The sequence below is a fragment of the Peromyscus leucopus genome, chromosome 12, assembly GCF_004664715.2.
Source record: "Peromyscus leucopus breed LL Stock chromosome 12, UCI_PerLeu_2.1, whole genome shotgun sequence".
NCBI classification, from domain to species: Eukaryota; Metazoa; Chordata; class Mammalia; order Rodentia; family Cricetidae; genus Peromyscus; species Peromyscus leucopus.
Window position 1 is genome coordinate 13,063,295 of NC_051073.1, and position 22,028 is coordinate 13,085,322.

At 39.2% G+C, this 22,028-nt stretch overlaps 1 protein-coding gene across 1 annotated transcript in view; it reads left to right on the forward strand.

Annotated features, from left to right (window-relative positions):
- The first annotated feature begins 866 nt into the window (after positions 1–866).
- Cyyr1 (cysteine and tyrosine rich 1) overlaps positions 867–22,028 on the forward strand; it is a 99,065-nt gene continuing 77,903 nt past the window's right edge. Inside the window, exons 1-2 of the mRNA XM_028875972.2 lie at positions 867–1,329; positions 6,709–6,811. Coding sequence (XP_028731805.1) covers positions 1,257–1,329; positions 6,709–6,811 — 176 coding nt within the window. The 5' untranslated portion in view covers positions 867–1,256. The remainder of the gene's footprint in view (positions 1,330–6,708; positions 6,812–22,028) is intronic.

Sequence of the window (22,028 nt, forward strand, 5' to 3'; positions counted from 1 at the left end):
CAGATAGATTTGACTTTTGGAGCGTGTGTCGCTTCCCAAAAGTAGTATTTTAGTGGCTTGATTTCATGCTTAACAAATAATGTCTTCCAATCAGTTTTGTATTTTTAAAAAAAAGAAGAAAATGACATTAGCATATGTAGTGAATTGTCTGTAAATATCTCCAGTTTTCTGTTCGCTGTTTTGTTGCTCTTACATCTTCATTTTCTATATAAGCTGTGGAATCCAATTTACCTGAAAAATTTCATGTTGGCAATAATATTAAGATCTATTTCATCCTCAATTTGCACAATTATTGAAGGAAATACTTTATTCTCCTCTATTTCCCTTTCTGCATAGTGTTGAACACTTTCGTTTTGTTTTTAGAAAAAGGCTTCAGTGTTGGTTGCGTTTCCTCCATATGAACACCTAATTTGCTAATATCTTTGTTTCCAAGTTTTCTAAGTTTTTTTTTTTCTTTCTCTTACCTAATTGCATAGGACAGTAACTCCAGAGTAATGGCGGTGGTCAGACACCTCTTTTTTTCATTTTGTTTCCCCTGAATTGGTTGACATGCTTCAATTATTTGATTAATATACTTTCTACCAGCTTTCAGCAGAGAGTCCATGTAATTCCTGTAGTTTCACATTCTGGGAAGCCTTCACTGTCGTTTTTTGGGCAATTACCTTTTAAATCCCAAAACTCCCAACTTCATATGTTTAGACAGGGAGCTAAGGTCTCCATCCATTGCTTCAGGGCAGATGGGAAGTGTGACCCAGAGGAGATGGTAGTCCCGAGGGTTTGGCTAAATTGTAGCAAAAGCCAAACAATTCAGAAGTTCCTTCCTGATGGAGCCAAGCACTCTGTCATTCTATAGAGGAAAACTCAGGGAAGTGGGGAGGAGTCCGTCACCTCCCCACCCCCATCCCGTTTTGGTGCCACCCTCACAGACGAAATGTGAGCCTGGGTGGCCAAGGACGCCAAAGAAGCTGCCTCTTGTTTGACAGAGCCAGCACCTTTGGGCGGGACAAAGAGCCTCTGCGGCAGCTCAGCCAGGCAAGGACCACCGGCGCCCAGCTCTCCGAAGCCAGCTTCCTGAGGGCTCCGCCTGGGGTCATGGCCAGGACTGCTCTGGACACTGCTCTCGGGAGCACATCCCTTTCCACCTGACCACCCTGTATCCTCCGCATCCCTGCTGGGTTTCCTGGCTGTCCCTTCACTCCACCTTCTACCAGGTCCACCCGTCTGTCCTACAGAGCTGCTTGGGGCCACCGGCTTGGATGGATGCGCTGAGGCTGCCCCGGCGTCCAGGGGTCTTGCTTCCGAAGTTGGTCCTGCTCTTTGTCTACACAGGTCAGTAGTAGCGGGAACAGGGAGAGGAGGTCCTGGGACTTAGGGCCAAAGCAGGAAAGTAGAAAAAGAGGCGATTCTCTAGGAGGCGACACCGGATGCTCGAACGCCCACCTCTCCTTTAACATTGCTGTTCTGCTGTTTTGCTTTCTTGTCTGTTTGCAAAACAACTCAGATACTCTCCTTTAAGGGATTTAACCAGACTAGTGTAAAAACACACCCAGGACTTTAGTGAACCCTGCTGGAGGCCCAGCAGAGACTTTTTAAAATACTTGAAACTTACAGGCGAAGTTATTCTAAATAAATGCATTAGTGACTTTCGCATTTCATCTCAGGCTGCTCATGTTCTGAAGACTTCAGTTTTCCCTCTTAGAATTCAGATATTCTAGACATTCCCGGTATTCTTTAAAAGATCCACAAGAACTGAGCAATCATATGCTGTGAGCTATACGATTTGGGCGAGTGTTTCACCAGGGCCAATACGAGTTTCTTTCTTTTTTAAATGTGATTAAGCACCTGTTTGTGCAAAGCCCCTCATTTCCCTCCTTATAATTATTCCTAGTGGCAATTGCTAATAATTAATGAAGCAGAGCGGTTTTCTTGTTCTGTGATTGACAGGGAGCCTTACATGGCCTTTCACTGCTTACTCAAGTATAAAGTTAATTACAAGCTCACTCCTTGCATTCTCCTATTCACGGAGTGTGAGCTTAAAACATCTTGTGTTTCTAACTTTCAATGACAAAGATTCATAGGTTGATCTCTGAGTCTGCAGAGCTGTTCATTTCTCCTCCACACTTACCAAGACACTGCAGCTGAAAAGATGGTCGACCCTGTTAGTTGTGGCAAAAGAATTGAATTGCATTATTGCAGCAAAATAATCAAATTCCTCACCCCCCACCCATCCCCACCCCAGCTCTGCCAGAAAGCAGTCCTCACTTGCAGAAAAATGTAATCTATCAAGATGCAAACTAGGGCCTAGAGTTGAGCACTGCAGATCAAGTACTTGCCTACCATAAACAAAAACAACAACAACAACAAAAAAGGCTTGGCTTCAATTCCTTGCACTGCATTAACCACCTGTGGTGGCCCATGTCTTTTATCCCAGCACTGGGAAGGTGGAGGCAGGGGAATCAGTAGTTCCAGGTGATTATCAGCTGTATCAGCTGCATGTTAGTTTGAGAACTCCCCCCACCCTTAGGATATATGAGACCTGTTTCAAAAATAAGCAAATTTTGAAAAACAAATTACTATCTAAACGTTATATTAAAGATACTCTAGGGGAAATGCTGACTTTCTAATATAGAAATTACTGCAAGTAGGAGGGGTGCCTCTTAGTTGATGAAAATAATTCCAATTCTAGTGATTGCAGCATTTCTGCTGCTTAGATTGTACACAGTTAGATTGTACACAGTTTTCCGGTTTGGAGGCACGTTTCCTGATTTTCACATCCTGATCAACTGCGTTCCTGATTTTTACATCAGCTTCTTTCTTCTTGTTTCTTGAGAGGGAGGAGTCTTCCCACCTCTTCAGTTTATCAACGTAACACAAACACAAGAAAATAGCAAGAAGCCAATGAAGCTTTAATGATGTTCTTGCCCTGACTCAGTAACTTCATGGAGCCACAATTTCCTTGTTCTGAGTCTCTTCCCTGTGGTAGGCTGAGAAGCTTCAACTTTACACACCTGCTCTTGCCTTTTCCAATTCTTAGGACTACATGCACAGCTGCTCCAGTGTTCAGGGAACCGACATCACTGGACAGCAGTTAGGTGGATTTCTCTAGGCAGTTTTCCCTTTAAAATTTTCTCTCCCAAATTACTAATAAACTACAGAATATTTGTAGGATAACACTAGGCTATTTTGCTGTCTCATGTAAGAAATGCTAAGTTGATGGAAATTTCTAAACCTCATACATCAGAAGCTGTTTTAAGGTTGCCATATTCATTTGATACCAGAGCAGAGGCCAAGCTCTGAGTTTTCAGAGGGTGATAAGGTGAGCTCATATATCAGTTTAATATGGGAAAGCATGTATCACAGAACAGGTACAATCTTGTACTAGAGCTATCAAAGAAGGTGGCCATATTGCTATTTCAAGAGAGTAAGCCCCTTTGGGTAATGCTTATTTCATTCAATAAAATAGCCTCACAGACAGGCAAGGCTAAGAGCTCAGTCAATGTGCCTTTAGGAAGTCTGAGTAAGGAAAGCTGAGGGAATAAGACCCTTAGAGACTGGAATAGCCCTAGACCAAAGAAAACATTAGGGTATAGTGTTAGCACAGGCTGCATGGTAAAATAGGTAATCCCAAAATAATGGATAGTTCAGTTTGTTTGGAATTAAGAGATGCAACTGGACACACAGGTTGTGGTTAGATGCCTGAACACTCAATAAATGAATTGATAGTTTCACAGCTCACACACACACTCACACACACACACACACACACACACACACACACACAACCCTACCTAAGTGGATACATTGACTATGGCCTAGTTAAATTGCACAAAGTAAACGCAGTACATTCATATTCTATTTGGTTAAGCCAATAAGAGTAAATTCTTCCATGCTTAACACATTGTGTTTTTTCATGGAGGAACTTTTGGAAAGAGATCCTGATGAAGTGTTTATATAATTGTCCAACTCCCATTTGAGGCTACAGAGACAGGATTCTATCAAGGTTTTACCTTAGAGTCTCAGCCTGTGGCTTCTGCTGTGCCTCTTCCCCGCCCCAGCCCCTTTTCCTTCCTCTCTTAGCCTCGGCTATAGCTAGAAGAAGCCATTTCTAAGCAAGGACTTTAAACCAGATAGTGATTTCCAGTAATACACATTCCTGAAGGTGGGGTGGGCAAGTATGCTAGGAGAACCTCCAGATCATACCTTTCATTAAAAAATGCTAGACTACAGTTTGAAGTCATTTTTAGGGATAGTTGAATATTAGGAGTGATGTTGTTTTATCTTCAGAGGGCAACTGGACTGTTTCATTATTTCACAAAGGAGAAACAGCCCATATTGTGCAGTCCAAACTATGATCTTCATCATTTTAATCTCAATATGAGGAAAAAGTAACTATGATAATACAATAAGCTTTGAGGTCTGATTGAGGCCTCAGTCAGGAAGGACTATGATCATGAGTACATTCGTCAAACTACTAAATTTACCGTTTTCCATAGTTTAGTTCTGAGAAGCAGACAACAGAGCTAGAAAACACCATAAAAACACCATAGTGAACAGTGTGTGACATGCATGGATATTTGCTGCAGGAATTATTCAGTTTCTTGGCTAGAAAATCTGGGGCTTGGTTTCCTGTAAAGTTGGCTCACAGTATTTTGATAACACCATGTCCTTATGGCAGCAGTAACTAGTGCAATCGGGACAGTTGAATCACTGAATTCCTGGTAAGCTTAATTGTAAGTCTCTGTTCCCAGCACCACAAGTAGTCGAGTCTCGCCTTTATGATTTGGATCGTTTTAGACAGTGGCACGTCTCTACCAAACTCTGGAGGTAGCTGACTTGGCTAAATTCTTGAATCAATTCAACAACAACAAAAAATCAAGCTGGAGAAATTCAGTAAGAACACTGTAGAAGAGGAAGCCTAAAAAATTAGAGTGTCCTAGATGAGACAAATACCTCTCATTCATGCAGAAAAGTCAAGAGATCTGGAGTGAAACGTCATCTTCAGCTTTCATGTAGCCAATCCAGCCTGGGCTACATCGAGGTATATCTAGAAAACAAACAAAGTTTAAAAAATGATGCATTTCCTTGACAACACTATTGGCAATGCAGTAACTTCTCTCTTGGAGCTGTATGATTTATTGTGTTTCTCATGTGGATTTAAGTAAAATAGCAAAAATAATTTCCCTCTCCAGTCAAGTGGAAACCTTTAAAGTTCATTTTGTTGATCTGTGATATAGAAATAAAATAAAATACAGGAAGAAAATATGACTTTTCTCATTTGCTTCACACACACAAAAACAACAACAACAAATAAACAAAAACATTAATTAACAATGCCAGACAGGATATATCCCATTTGGATAATATTTTAGGAATACCTGACTTAAAAGCGCTCTAAAATTTCTTTCTTTTTTTTTTTTTTTTTTTTTTTTTTTTTTTTGGTTTTTGAGACAGGGTTTCTCTGTGTAGTTTTGGTACCTGTCTTGGATCTCACTCTGCAGACCAGGCTGGCCTCGAACTCACAGAGATCCACCTGGCTCTGCCTCCCGAGTGCTGGGATCAAAGGTGTGCACCACCACCACCACCACCACCACCACCACCACCACCGGGCTAATGTTTCCTTTTTTAGAGAAAGCAATAAGATAACATGTGATTTTAAAAAAAAAGATAATACTTTGTACTTTCAATATTGAAACTTTGATAGGAAACCAAAAACTTCATATAATCTATACCATACAATTGACATTATTTTTAGGAGCTGAATTGAAAATGCCTTATTTTGAAATTCTTGAATATACAGTATAAATTGTGGGACTACAGTGGTTTTTAAAATATGTACCCAAAACACATCTACCATAATGTTTACTGTTTGTTAAAGCTCAGTGTTAATTCTACACTGAGAAAGAAATCATTTAGGTGGAACAAAAAGCTCTTTAAGGTCAGTGTGATTCTTATTAAATATTTTTGTGTGAATTTTCTTGTTGAAGAGCACACAAGAAAAAGCAATGTGGTCATATTAGGTCCAACATATCCTTTTAATCAGAAATTTCCTGCATCACATTGTGTTGTTTTATTGTTTATTGATTCTTCAATATGACATTAACTAAACTCTAAGTTTACAAGTTATTTCTATGAACATCTGTACCCAACTCATTATCTTCCAAGCCTAATGGATGGACAGTCTGCAGACTAAACTATGTAATTGTATATATAGGAACTATAATTATAGAGTTAACAAATAACAACATAAAAGGAAAAGCATTAAGAAATTACCATGACAAATATACACATTAGTTTTCAAGGATCATTGTTGGCATCACCTCTGTCAATTTCCATTAATCGAGGTTATTAGAGAATCAACACTCTAAAGTCAGGAAGCTTTGTTGTTTAGAAACTATGATAAGAACTCCATTGGCCACTTTATTGACTGATGAGTTGATACATCCCTGTCATCATAATCTTGTTCACCCAAAGCCATCTACATTACAGTGTCCAGAGCAGGGACTTGGGAAGAAGGGTTTTATTTCTACCAGCTTGGAGTCTATTGGGGAGAAAGGCCAATTTAGACCCTCGGAAGCGTTTTGGAATTTAGAGTGTGAAAATGAACATGTCTATGTGCTAAAAACTGGTTGACTGATTGAGACACAAGCAGAATAATTTTTCCTTAAACTGTGACTTCACAACTTCAACCGCTCTCCTTTTGCTTTGTAGAGAATTGCCTTGCTCAGTGTGGCAAAGACTGCAGATCTTACTGCTGTGATGGAAGTACACCCTACTGCTGTTCCTACTATGCCTACATTGGGAACATTCTCTCGTGAGTAGCGCGCTTGAACAGTGCTCTTCTTCCTTTAGTCAAGTTACTCTTTCAAGTAACACTGAGTTACAAGGACAGACAAGAGAGTGAAGGGTGGTGCAAAAGACGGTGGCCCCTGCCTCTAATTCTAGCACTAGGGAGGCTGAGCCAGAGGGATTGCCATAGGTTTGAAGCCAGTCAAGGTAACATAATTAGTTCCAGTCCGGTCTCGGCTACTGCATGAGATTTCATCACACACACACACACACACACACACACACACACACACACACACACACACACACACACACCACACACACACACACACACACACACACACACACACACACGCACACACACACACACACACGCACATGCACACGCATACACACACGATTGATTTAAAATCTTTACTAGAGATTTAATCATGCATTAACACCTCATGTATCATATTAGTTGACAGATGTATAAATTAATAAAAATTACCTCTATTAGAAGAGAGTTTTAAAGGGATTATTTCATTGTTTCTTGTGTGTATTATAGTAATGCCTTAAGTAATCATGTTATTGATAACACTTTTATGATATACTTTTGTCTCCTGTGTTGAGATGTATAAGCTAACATTTGTTATTTAATTATGACCAGCGTATTTTACCAACCATGCCCTGAATTGTCTAATATATCCACTAGTTAAGGAAAAGGAGAGGTTGTGGATAAAGAAAACAACTGCAGTAAGAAATCTCAGTTATTTACATAATGTATAAAAGACAACTCAGAGAAATAAATTTGGAACCTAAATGAAGGTAGGCATGAGTTATATATATATACCTTACACACACATAAAGTACAGATGGTATTAAGTGTGACCTGTATGGGATTAAAAACATATTTTAGTGCTGCTTCTGAGCAGAGGACAATGGAGGTAAAGCCTGCCTTCGGGTTGAAAGGCCAGAAAATTATTTCCTAAGTGTGGGCTTGCAGTTCCTCTGCCTGTCAAGCTGACAAGTGAAAAACCAAGAGCAGGTAGAAATGGTCTCCCTGCAGTGAGCATCTCCTGGGGATCCCTCTCAGCTGTGAGCAGTGGTCCAGGCTCTACCCTGTGCTACTTTCCTTTTCCATGTGCACACAGGTGGAGTGGGAGGAACTCTTCCATTCTCATGTAGTTCTGCTTAACTCTGCCTTTTGAAGGCTCAAGAGGAAACAGGGAGTGTTGGGCTAGTTCCCACAGGCCCAGCTGCTCTGAGAACATGTCCATTGAGATGCTCCACAACAAAATCCTCCCCTTTTCTTGAAAGGGCGACATGTCACAGAAACTTTCTAGAATCCATGTTAGCTCTGATATTAGAGTTCTGTTTGACTATAGACCTCACTCCGAAAATATTTGGGGATGTTCTTGGAGACTATTAGCTATCAAAGAAATGCCAGGATGAAATTTAAAATATGAAAGATTTAGTAGTTTTAAGTGGAAATCAAATATTCAATAAAATATAAACTAAGTAAAATTTCTGAATTTTTCCTTATGGAAAATTCATTAGGAAAGCAATTAATTGCCTATCAGCATAATTTTTTTTACAGAAATAGGGTAACTCAAATATTAATCTATAATGATTTTTATGATTATAGATCACTTCATAGACCATAGATAACACAAAGCTTCTGATGAACAATTTGCAATGATTTGCAGTGATTTCTGAATGCCAGGTAGATGTGTGAGTGGAACCAGTGATGAGTATGAATGAGTAAGTCTGGGATTCTTTGGTCCTGAGGCCCTGAGGCTTCCATCTGTGCACTCACTGCATCCCAGTGTTCACTGTGCCCAGTGTCTCAACTCCACACTCCCTCTCAGAGGGAGATAAATATTGTGGACTTAACTATTAACCAGAATATCTTAAAAAATTGTAATTTGAAGATATGCTTTCTGTGGCTTAAATTCAAAAAATGAAATTTACACCTTTCTGATCAACACATTTATCTGGGTTATTAGAGTCATGTGATTGTTATGTGCACAGAGGAAAAAGAAATTGTGTTTTAGAAGGGAAAAGTAAACACAGATGGCATTATATTTCAGGCAGTTAAAACTGAACTTTCTGTCAAAAATAGAAACTTCTGAGTAAATCTCTTGCTAAACAATTCTTAGGGAAAAAAAATAACTTTAAAGTGTTTTTCCCACTGGATGAAGGAGGATACATTTTCAGGATTTCCACTGATTGTTTTACATTTGAAAAGAGCTCTCAACTCCACCCAAGCTTTTTTTTTTTTTTTTTTTCTGTTATGCTGTAGTGGGGAAATGGGGGGTGGGGAGATCAGTTCTCAGAATGCTCACAAGAGTTCTTTCGTGAACATGTTTGCCAACATTTCTGGCTTGGAATTCAAAAACTATGCTTCCTCTTTCTCTAGCATCTGGGCATATATACTGTTAAATAGTTTGAACCATCTTAACAGAAAGTTAAACTTTTATATTATCAGAAAAGTAGCAAAAAAGAAAACAATTGAGATAATAGAATATTGTCTTGAATAATTCTATAAATTGGTTTTAACTTCATAGCTTATTTTCAAAATAAAGATGTTGGTTTAGTTTTAAGTAAATTTTAAAAGGAGTGAGGGAGAGTTATCTCAGAAGATAACTTAGGGCCTTCTGTAATGTCTGTAAACAGGATAAATAAGGTCTGTGGGGCCTTCTTCCTGGGGCCTCCCTCTGCTACTGTAGCAATCACAGCTGAGGAGAGAGAGATGTGTTGCTTTTTTAAAACTTGTGTGTGTGTGTGTGTGTGTGTGTGTGTGACAGTGAGAGAGTGTGTGTGTTTACAGTGAGATGTTTAGAGAGAGCTTCATAAATGGCATTTGATAAGAGTTTTGAAGGAGGGGTACATGTTTACACAAATGAACAGTGAATGAAGGGAAATTCCTTCCAGACAGAGAGACTCCTGCACACACAGCCAAAGATAGAAGCAAGGAAATGCTCTCTTGGCCAAACTCATCTTGTGCAAAGTAGCTGGAGGGGAAAGTTAAGCTTGGACTCAAAGACAGAAAACCATGGGTCCGATAAAAGGTGAATTGTTGTTAATAGACTCTTATTGGCTATGCCTCCTCAAATTAAAATGAAGTAATTCTGCATTCCATGGTAAAAGTAGACATCCGGCTTTATGTAGTGTGGACACAATCTTAGATACCACTCAGAATGTAGAGTGTAAAATAATCTCCATTTTCCTCAAATGGAGATAAATACAAGAGTATTCCATAGATGAAAAATCAGAATGTACACTCTGCGACTGGGGATTATGTGGGACACTTTGGATAGACTCCATGACCTAATAGTTTTTTCTATATTTAAGAGATTTTTGATAATATGAGCAGCCACTTGGAGTTTAGAAGCCTCTCTATGCTAAAGAGAAAAAAAAAATGAGAATTTGGGTTCATTTGAAAAATAAGGAATTTCCCATCAAATTTATTCATACACATCATTCAGCAACTCCCCTACAGAGAAGGCAAGACAGACACCCGATGGATAGGAATGGAGATGCTGCACCGACTGGCACTCCCTAGAAGGGCAAAGCTGTGGTTTGCAGAGTACTCTTTAGAAATGGAAGAATCCAAGGGAACACAGGGTCTTACTTAGTCGCTATTTATTGCTTTCCACCGTGGCAAACTAAAAACTAAAATTTTCTTACTGAAAATAAAGACACTCTGTCACATCAGAAAAAAATAATTGTACGATCTTAAATGTGAGCCAGATCGGCTGAGAGTGTCAGCCAAAACATCCGATGTAGGGCTTAAATCTCTAACTCAAAAATAGGATTTTGCTTTTCCAGTCCTCCACTGTAAAATGTAGACCAGTCCAAACACATCATCTAATAGAAAAAAAAAGTCCCACAGAAAGAACTAATATTGGAGATCCTGGTGGGACTTGGTTTCTTTTCTTCTCAATGAAATGTGAAAGATGTATTACCCACAATTTCACAAAGACAGCTAATAAATACCACTACTGTGATTTTTAGGGCCATGCCACGCATGAAAGCAAAAGGGAGCTAAAAGATAAAGGTTTTACATTTTCAAGTGACATTTGTGGTTCTGTGATCATTAAGTAGTTGAGGATGCTAATTAAACTCAGGAGACTTTTGCATCAGTAAAGAACAGCGTTTAAACTGAAATGAAAATGCTTTCATTTCAGCAATGAGAGAAATAACTGAAAAGTAAGCACCGAGCAAAAAGTTGCTGGGTATTCTAGTTTGTTTTCTATTACTGTGATAAACCCCACAAGCAGAAGCACCTTCAGCGAGGAAAGAGTTGATCTGGCTTACACAGTCCATCATAGAGGGAAGTGAAGACGGGAACCTGGAGGCAGGTACTGAAACAGGGACCATAATGGGATGGCTTTGCTCACCATGGCTTGCTCAGCCTGCTTTCTTGTACAACCCAAGAACACCAGTCCAGAAGTGGCACCATTCCCATTGGGCTTGGCCTTCCCAGATCAACCTCTAATCTGTGAAATGCTCTACAGATGTGTCCATGGGTCACTCTGTTGGAGGCAATTCTTCAGTTAAAGTTCCCTTTTTCTAGGTGACTCTACCTTTTGTCGAGTTGATTAAAAAAAAAATACTAACAGGGAAAGTTTCATTTTTGTTTTAATAATAGCACCATGATGAAAAACAGCAACAAACAGACGATGTTAAAATAAAGATGAACCTGATTGAAAATATAACAATAATTTCTGTTTTATCAAAGAAGAAAGTAGATGTCTCCCAAAAGACACGATTATGTATTGGGGATTATTGTATTAACAGGAAATATGAATTTTAATAAATGAAACTTTTCAGTCAAATTTATTATCTACTCTAGTTGCCTTTGTATATGAAGTCCACTGATCATAAATATAATTTGCTTTAAGAAAAAATAAGTCAAGTTTCTAGGACATAGTATCAACAAATTATTTGTGCAAATGCACTCCCAACTATTCAGAGGCCCACACCATGCTCCGGGATGAAGCCAGCAATCAAACACTGGTCTGCTCATGTGTTACTTAGGAGCTGGTGGGTAGCAAGAGCTCTAAGCTGACTGCCTAGCCTGCTGTGGGAGGGAGAGCTGAAAAACTGACAGGATGGAGGAGCAGGCTTCACACATCCTTCACACCTAAGGATGTCCTGAAGGCTTCCTGAAGAGTTATTCTAAAACTGAACTCAAGGGCTGGGCGTGTTGCACAGTGGCTAGGGAGCTTGACTAACATGCACAAGGCCCTCACTTGGATCTCCAGCACTGCCTAACCCAAGTGGGGTGGTACATACCTGTAACGCCAGCATTTGGGAGGTGGAGACAGAAGGGTCAGGAGTTCAAAGTCATCTTCAGCTATGAAGAGTTCAGAGACACCCTGGCTTCAGGAGACTTTGTTGTAAGTAAATAAATCTCAAAAGTAATAGGAATTGTTAAAAAAAAAATTCCACATTATTAAAACACTTAGAAAACTAAGGATAGAGGGGAAATTTTGGTTAATAGATTATCTTCATAATGTCAAATTATATTGTATTAATTCCCATGCTTAGTGGTATGAAATTGGATGCCTTCCTTTAAAGCCAGCAGTAGAGAAACCTGCCGGTCACTGTGGCTACTCAGCATTGTACCGAATATCTTAATCATTATGACCCACAGATGGTAAAATAATTGAAAAGGCAAAAACTATTGCCATTTATGAATGATGTGACTGGTAATACAAAGACTTTTTTTAAACTAACAAGAAAATTTCACAATCTGTGTACCAAAATTAGTGGACTGTTTATGCCAGCCACACATACTAGGAATCCTCACTGTATGTAAATAAACACCCCAAACAAATACCCTGGGGCCATAAGAGAGATGAGTTATAACTCAACAGTAGAGTACTTGTCTTGTGTGCAGAATGTCCAGGCTTCCATCTCATCATTCATCTGCTTCCAACAAAAGACTCGAAGTAAATAGCAAGCAACTCCATATCTGCTTGACATTTATGGAGCAATACAAACACATAAAAGTTCAATAGTATTATTTACTTTTGTGTCACTGTGACCAAAACACCTGATTGCATGGCCCACTATGCTTGGGCAAAAATCTCATGAGTAGAAGAGTGTGTGTGTGTGTGACAAAGAATCTTCCTCACTGCTCATTGGCAGGAAGCAGAGAGGAGACAGGCAGGGTCAAGGATAATATACCTTCAAGGACCTGTTCCTAGTGGCAACTTTCCTCCAGTTAGGCCCCACCTCAAATTCCCAGAAAGTGCCAAAATAGCACCACCAACTGGGTACCTAGGCTCTAACACACATGCCTATGAGGACACTTCATATCCAGACCACACATCAGGATCAGAGGGGAAGAGAGGCTGGCATCCTTCTGTGGGTGGGATAGTGTAGTGATGTCAATAATACTCGACTTTTCCAGTTCTTCTAGGACTCTCTGTCAGTTCCATGTCATTTCAGTCAAAATCCTCAGAGCTGCTTTTTATCGAGTTTGGGAGACTGGGGCTAGGACTTATATCTGATACAGATCTTAGAAATCTGGAAATGGTTGTAATAAAAGGAAGGCAAACAGACATTCCCTATAGGCACGATAGATATGAACATTTATCATACCCCTATGATCCCGGTTACTCAGGGGCTCAAAGCAGAATGGGCTTGAGCCCAAGGCTAGCCAGAGAAGCATAGTGAGATCCTATCTCCAAAGCAAAAACAGTGCCTGTGAGATATCTCAGGGGGTCAATGTGCTGGCTGAGCAAGGCTGAGTCTGATCCCTACAACCCACAGTGGAAAAAGAAAACCAACTCTAAGGAGTTGTCCTTTGATCTCCACACAAGCTCCACAGCACTCACAGCTGTGATCACACACATCACACATACACACACACATAATAATAATAAATAATAGTAATAATAACAATACATTAAAAATAAAAATAAACATTAAAAAATAAATTGTGCATTTTTAGATCATAGGTAAATTGAAAGAATGTCGGGCTTAGAAATTTGCTGGCCTCAATTTGATAACCTTGAGAGGAAACAGCCCTGGCAGCCACAGGGAAGAGTGAGACTGGAAAGGAACTAGCCCCATGGACAGACATCAGAGAAGAAGAGTTCATAGCTGTATGTCCAAACAGCCATTCTTCCCAGGCTAACGACACAAACGCAGGCATTTACAGGCTTTTCAAATGGGCAGACAGCAATTGTCCAATCTATATCTTCAAAAGCTGTAAGAAAGGATTTTAGTGTTTGCCCTGTGAAGAAACAATGCAGGTTTGAGACTATGATGGGTTGAACATGATTTAAGTGGCATATGATACATGTGTATAATGTTCATTATATATGCGTCCTATAAGTTAAAGATAAACTTAATTTATTGTGAAAATCATATGAATTTGAACAGCACTTCAAATTCTGGATTTTGCTCTTAAGCTTGCAATAAGGAATCCCTCACTAACTCATGACAGTGACAGCCGCAGCTAGCACAACTCCATCGTCCTTCAGGTGGGCTGCAGTCAGTCCACCATCACCCAGGAGCACGAGATGCCACACAAGGCTCTGTCCCAGCATTTCTTGGATCTTATGTGTTAGTCATTTCCATTAGTGTAGCACAAACCTGGATACCCCTAACTTAGTAAGAGAAAGGGCTTATCATGATCTATACTTCCAGGTTCCATTCAAAAGAGTTACTTTCTCTGGTAGTTTTGAGTCCGAGGCAGCACAGTATATAGTGAGCAGAGTATGTAGTCAAGAAGGCCTGTTACCTCTGCTCCATCATGGTACCCAGGAAAGAAAGAAGGAGATGGAGGACAGGGTGCAGGGGTGGGGTTGAGGGAGGCTGGGTCACAGTATTGCCTCCAAGGGCACATCCCAACTTCCATTTATTGAATCATACCACTGAAAAGTCTCAAATATCCAATCGCATCAAACCAAGGAAGAAGCTTTTAACACATGGGCTTTGGGAATACTCCAGACCCAAACTATAGTACTGTGTTTTCACATTTCACCATGACTTCAAAGTGCTCGTCTCCCTGTGTGTGAGACAGTCACTCCTTGCTTTTTTTTTTTTTTTTTTTTTTTTTTTTTTTTTTTTTTTTTTTGGTAAGGGAGTAGGGCTTTGTCTAAGATAATAGATAATTGTAGCTAACTCTAGATTAATTAAATATACAGAGCTGACTTAAAGTCAGCTCGGCTGAACTTGAGTGTTCTATAGGACATAGGCATTCAACTTTCCATTGCATTAATAGGGGTGAATGAAAAGGATCCATCGCCGTCATTAGGAGGACCTCAGCACTGTACTTGGAGAGGTTCCCTTTCTTGAGCTCAATATCTGGATTAAAAGCTCTCCTCTCTGCTACTGTACCATTGCTCCTTCTCAACCCTATTATCCATCAGTTCCTAAGGTCACTGTTTGCCCTTCTGTCCTCCAGGACTGCAAGAGTAAGAAGTTAGTATACCAACCCGTCATCAAATCTCTCGGTGCTAGAGGACCAATACCATGTCATTTTAATGCTAGTCAATTCTCCAGTGAAGCATAACACCTTGAGAGTGTGTGGGCATTGAATTATTAATATGCATCATCTGGATAAGTATTTATTTAGAAAACTCAAATCACAATTTGAATATGTTATTGGCTTCTGAGACTATCTTTCCATGGAATACAAATTAGGTATCATCACAGCAAAGGGTCTGAGAGTCACTCATCACTTCCTAATCACACTGTTTATGATAAATTAGAATTAGATGAGAGGGACTGGAGTTGAAATGCTGATTTGATTATAATGATTTAACGTCTGTATTTCATGGTGAGTGTGCTCTATCAATGAGGCAAAGTGATCCACCAGCCACAGACTGTTATGGCAACGGCTCCTATGTGTCTTTACTCACGTCCATAATTTGGGGAGATAAAGTGTTTTATTGAGAAGGGAAAAATTACATGCACTGAGTGATTTTTTTCTTTGCTCCATTGTATCTGAAGAATTCTGGTAGACAGCTGTAGCCCAGAAAACAGCCCAGCTGTTTTCCAACTGCTGAATGTTAGAAAGAACACAATTCATAACTAATGTAAATTTCTGCAGGCAAAGATAATCTCATAAAGTCTAATAGGATTCCATCTTGAAGTGCCACAGGGGGAAGTCTGGGCTATTTAACCCATAGAATATCTGCGACTCAAGACAAACTGAATTTGTGGTTTCTATATCACTGTAATGGAAAGGGGCAGAAGGAAGTAGACCTTACCCATAATAAGAGGAATACCTCATGCTTTTGTGCACATCACACAAAATTACAGAAAACATCACAAATTACTTTAACCATATTTCTATATGCATTTGCACCGGCAAGAGGTCAGCAGAACAGTATCTCTCCATGCTACATTTTGCAAAAACTATAACTACCTGGGGTTGTGGAGTGCCAACTCTAAAATGTTAAAAATGCATTCTTCCCCCACAGACATCAAGAATAATACAAGATCAGCTTCCAAGGTATTGCACACAGAAGAATTGTAGAGCTTACACATTTTTATTTTTTAAAATTTATTTTTGATAAAAAAAAATATATTAATTGTGCAAGTTCGTGAAATCCAGTGTTGGACACCCACAGAAGACATAAAATGGTCAGCTTTAGCTTACCTTTATCCATTCACCTCCCACTTCATAACCTGTGCAATTACTAGTCTATTTAAAATATGATGTTTTTAGAGTCTCTACATACAAATATGGTGTTTTTGTTTCTATTTTATTTTGCTTAATGCTGCCTACTTCTATTTTTCTATAACATTATGTTCTTTCTGTTGCTGAATAGTGAATAATGAATATCATTATTCATTCATTCATTCATTCATTCACCCATCCACCCATCCATTCATTGATGGGGAACTAGACTGATTTCACACCTTAGGTACATGATTGGAATAAACTTAAGCATGTGCTTTATATATAAACACTCTAAGGTTGTAATCTCAAAAAGTAATCCATTCTTACACTAACTGTAGAATGCTCACCATTTGCAAGGTAAGACTGAACAGCAAACATTTTTGGAGGATGCTTGTACTTCATAATAACTATAATGAAGGAAAGTTATAGGAGAAAAATCATGAATGTTTGGATTCAGTAAAAAAAAAAAAAAAAAAAAATGTCTCCAGAATTTTCTTAGTTTTTATAACTTCATTGACCATCCTTTGAAAATGGTTAAAACGGGAATAATGGGAACAGTTTACCTTTTTGTCATAAAGGGACTGGATGATTTATTTATACATGAAAATATTCAGCAATGATTTGTGCATGTTTCTTGCCATTAGTGAACACCAGACTTTGGAAATACCTGGACTAAGAGGGAAAAGAAAGCAAGTGCAGAGTAAAATGACTTCTGTGAGGTCATTCAGAATGCTGGAGGCTGCACAGGGTGCCACTCCTGGTGAGGACTTTCTCTGGCCCTCTAGACTACAGACATCTGCTACAAGCCCCGGCTGACAGAGGAGCATCTCAGCCCCAGAGAGCACCCTAGGCCTTCAGGGAAGTAATCCACCCTCTCCATCAAAAGTGATTATAATCTGCTGATTGGAAGGCAGCTCAGTAAGTGATGTATCCCTCTGTTCAGTGAAAGTCATGCCTCCTAAATTACATGTCTGCCATGTTACCATAGGCTGACCAGGGATTTAGAATACAGAGTCAGAAGTAGGAACATGTCTCAATAAAGATACATAACTCTTATTTACAAAAAGGAAATAACATGTGCAATAGCAAAAGCCAAGAGGTAAAGATTTGCTTCATAAGTAGATTTGCTATAGAATTCTAATTAATTTTCTTTTCAAAATTTAATTCATAAGCTAGCTTTCTGGCATCTATTTTGAACATGTTTGGCCCTTCTCTATTGGTACATGAATAATTAATGTACACAGCAGTGTTCTGGCGGCTGTGCACTTCAGTAGTGTAATCATAGTGATCTATAGAACGAGTGTGCCTTTGCATGTAGCCATTTAGAATTGCCCTGATTAAGCTTTTCAAAGATTGTGCTAATTAACAGTTCTCTCAATAGAAGTCAGTGCTCATAAAACTTACAGGAGTGTTAAGGACAACAGCTTGCCTTGAAGATATGATAAATAATCCACGATCATAGGAGTCTCCTGACAGAAACCATTTCCAGTGGTAGCATATAAAAGCCAGATTGTATTCCAAATCAAAGCCATTGATTATTCAAAGAGCTGAGGTTTATCAAATCTAAAACAATTTATTTTCATTCATCTTGTTGACTTTATACTGGCTTTATACAGTCAATGTATTATATGTGTCATAAAGTATGTACAATGTTTATGGTATTTTATATTTATTTATTCATTCATTCATTTATCTATCTATCATCTATCTATCTATCTATCTATCTATCTATCTATCTGTTTTTGGCTCCTTATCTTTTACTGAAAGTCTTGGTTGTGATTCTGGAAAAATGGAGGAAACACATTCTGCCCCATACCAACACTGAAAGCAGCTCTCAATCCTGGACAGTGTGTGTGCAGCAGCTACCTCAGGACTGTGGATACTTGGCAGATCCAAGCCAAATTCAAACTTCTGCATAATGAGTTAAGCTTTTGCCAGGTTTCTTCCTCTATTCAACCTACTATGAACCAAACACAGCGCTGACATATAGGTGGACCTCAGTACCATACAGAGCTACAAGAGGAGCTCTCTAGCTCCAGCTGGGCAAGCAAAGTCTCTTTGTGCTCACACACTGCGGAGGCGGGCATGGCATTCTGTAAAGTTTTTCTTTTCTCTAGTCACTTATACCCCATACCCTGGGTGATCCTCCAAACACTGAAGCAGCAGCAGGTACATTACCAACAATAAGACCCAGCAGGACCCAGAACCAGGAAAATTGCATTGCAGACCTGACTTTCTGGTCAGAATGATGTAGGACCAGAAGGGTAGGATACATCTCCAATCTTCATGGAGAAAGTCTCACTCTCTCCCCCATTCATGCTCTCTTCCCCTTCTTCCTTCCCTCCCTCTCTCCCTTTCAACCTATATCTGAGCGCATTATGGATATGTTCAAAGAGTTGGGGGTGGGGGAAGCACATCTTTCTGCAAGAGATCCAAAAGGGGTTATCTCAGGGAAGCAGAAAATACAATGGAGATAATGAAGATGGAAAAACTCAATAAGGGGTCCCTATAATTATATATGAACTCCTGAACAAATGTCTACTCACTTCACATAGGGAATTAACAACTGACCAAAATAAAGGTACTTCCTAAGTTGAATTTAGTGAACCAGTGAGTTTATTAGGGTTACTTACAGGAGTATGTGCTGTAAGATATTCTGTATGCTCTGGATGTGTTGCTCTGATTGGTTAATAAATAAAGTACTGAGTGGCCAGTAGCCAGGCAGGAAGTATAGACAGGACAAAGAGAGAGGAGAATGCTGGGAAGAGGAAGGCTGAGGAGGAGACGCTGCCAGCTGCCGCCATGAGAAGCAGATGTAAAGATACCGGTAAGCCACAAGCCACATGGCAACTTATAGATTAATAGTAATGGAGTAATTTAAGATATAAGAACTAGATAGCAAGAAGCCTGCCATGGCCATGCAGTTTATAAGTAATATAAGTGCCTGAGTTATTATTTTATAAGTGGGCTGCAGGACTGTGGGGACTTGGCAGGATCTGGAGAGAAACTCTCCAGTTACAAGTATGGGTGAGGGGTTACCTATGGGAGCAAAAATGACTCAAAAGCAGTTGCATCACTGAAATGCTTCTGTAGCATGGGTTCATGAGGGAGAAGGAGGGGGCCTAGAAAAATCTTGTTAGTTTCAAGAATTTCCTGAAACTTCTGAGTTGTTTACTTCCTGAGTTTTAAGGACCCTCATCTCAGAATATGCTGAGTCTTAAAGAGATTCCCTGCAGCACAGAATGTCCCAACTTGGAGGAAATTGCTATACAACAACTGCCAATCATAGAAGTGGGATCTCTGTTCTCAACAGAACCTAAGTGATTACTGTTCTCTCTTAACAGAATATCTTGTTCTCAATGACTGATGGATGACATAAAGAAAATTGCCGATGTGCAACTAACGATCTCTGTGTTCATACACAGCATTAACATATCTAAGAACACAAAATGACGAAGAAAAAAAAAAAAAAAAAATAAAAAAAAAAAAAAATTCAAGCTGACAGCAGGAATGAGATTAGCTCTGAGCTCTGATCTGGCTTTCACAGCTTGATTAAAAGGATCACACCTCACAAAAAAAGAGGACAATCAAAACATAGCAGGGATGTTGGTATTATCTGGCAGAAAATGCAGAGGATACTGTAAAATGTGGTAGATGAAGGGAAAATACTATTTGAAATTAGTGAGGAGACTAAATTCTTTTTTTAAAGTACTGAAAATATGGTGAACAGAATAAAAAAAGGTAAAACTACCATGGTTAAATAAATTCTCTAGATGTGCTCTGTGACAAAATAGAGATATCACGGTAAAGGACATAGACACCTAAAGAAAAACCAGTAGAAGTTATCCAGCTGATAATCCCCAACAAAAAGAAGAGATACTGAACAACCGATGAGCCAAGCCTCAAGTGCCTGCAGGGTCACATCTGACATGAATGTTTCATAAGATTCACAGAGGAAAGTGGGAACAGTGTGACACACTGAAGTAATGTCCAGTTTGGTGAAAGAATCTCCATATATATAAAAAACCTCTGCCAATTCCAAATAGGAAAAACCCAAATAAACTTATACCCAGGCAAATCATAACAAAAAAAAAATTAAAAACTAAGGAAAATATTTTGGAAGGACATTACTATAGGCAATCCATGGTTTCAATCCTTCTTTGAAGGATTTATCTAAATTTTTCTATTATTACTAAAAACTCAAGAGTCAGACATTGGGGTAAAAACCTGACAGATCAAGAGAAAAGCAGAGGAGCAACCAACTGACCCTCTACCTCCATGCTTTCCTGAGAAAGGGCCCACAAATCTTGCTAAGCCCTTCCCTACTCTTTCCTGTTCCTCTCTATCATATCCTGGATCCACCAAAATCTCTTTGGCTAATTCGGGTCAGCTAGTCCTTGACTTTGTCCCTGATTCAAGGATAACTTTATTAACAGTCTCTGAGTGTCACAGTGTGATCAAACATCTCACATTTCTTTTTTGTAATATAAAAAGGAAAGGTTTTAACTCTATCACAGTAAAACTATACACAAAAAGAACAATTATCGCCGGGCAGTGGTGGCGCACGCCTTTAATCCCAGCACTCGGGAGACAGAGCCAGGCGGATCTCTGTGAGTTCGAGGCCAGCCTGGGCTACCAAGTGAGTCCCAGGAAAGGCGCAAAGCTACACAGAGAAACCCTGTCTCGAAAAACCAAAAAGAAAAAAAAAAAACAGAACAATTATCAAGTAACAATTACATTTACAATGTCCAATCCATTTGTATTTGGCAAATTTGGAGAAATTACCCCTATTGTATATCCTATCTTGATGAATCCAAGGTTTTATACCTAAACCACTTTCTCTCATGGCTTGTATTAACATTCTAAAAATACCTTTTTAGATCTTAAAACATTTTCTTAGATACACAACTTAAACTTTTATATCTCTCAACCTTATAAACTTTACTGTTATGGGAAGCCTGTCACCAGTCAGCTAACCAATTTAAAAGAGTGTTTTGATCCAAGAGGTAGAGTTTTCATTGGGAATGGACATAACTGAAAGATAAGGTGGGTCCAAGGGATGCATGGGCCTTTTTGGAATGAGAAATGAGCAGCAACAGCAGGGGAGCAGCTGATGATTTGGTTCAGATTCCCTATTCTGTCTTATGATAATTGTACATGGATTTTACTGATAATAAACAGTAAAGTAATCATTTGACTTCCTTTATCACTTTACATCTCTCTCTATTTTTTTTTTTTGTTCTTTTCTGAATTTGGTAACAAGGAAAACTATACCTATAATTATCTAGTCTTTAACCTCATCAGAGAACCAAGAAGGACAAAATATTATCTGAATAAACAGGAAGTGCAGAGCAAGCAACTTTCAAAATTATAGAAATGGCAGAGATATCTGGCTGCCTGGACAGTCACCCAAAGTTCCTCTGCACTGTTGTTGTGTGGTGATATTTTAGTTGTGCTCTAAAAAATAAAGCTTGCCTGAAAATCTGGAGGAGCTAGCCACTAATTAGCCATAGAGGACTGGAAGTCTGTACAGACAGCCAGAGAGTGATAGAGCTGGGCAGAGAGGAAGTGATAAAGTGGGGCAGAGAGAGGAGCTCACTCTCTTTCA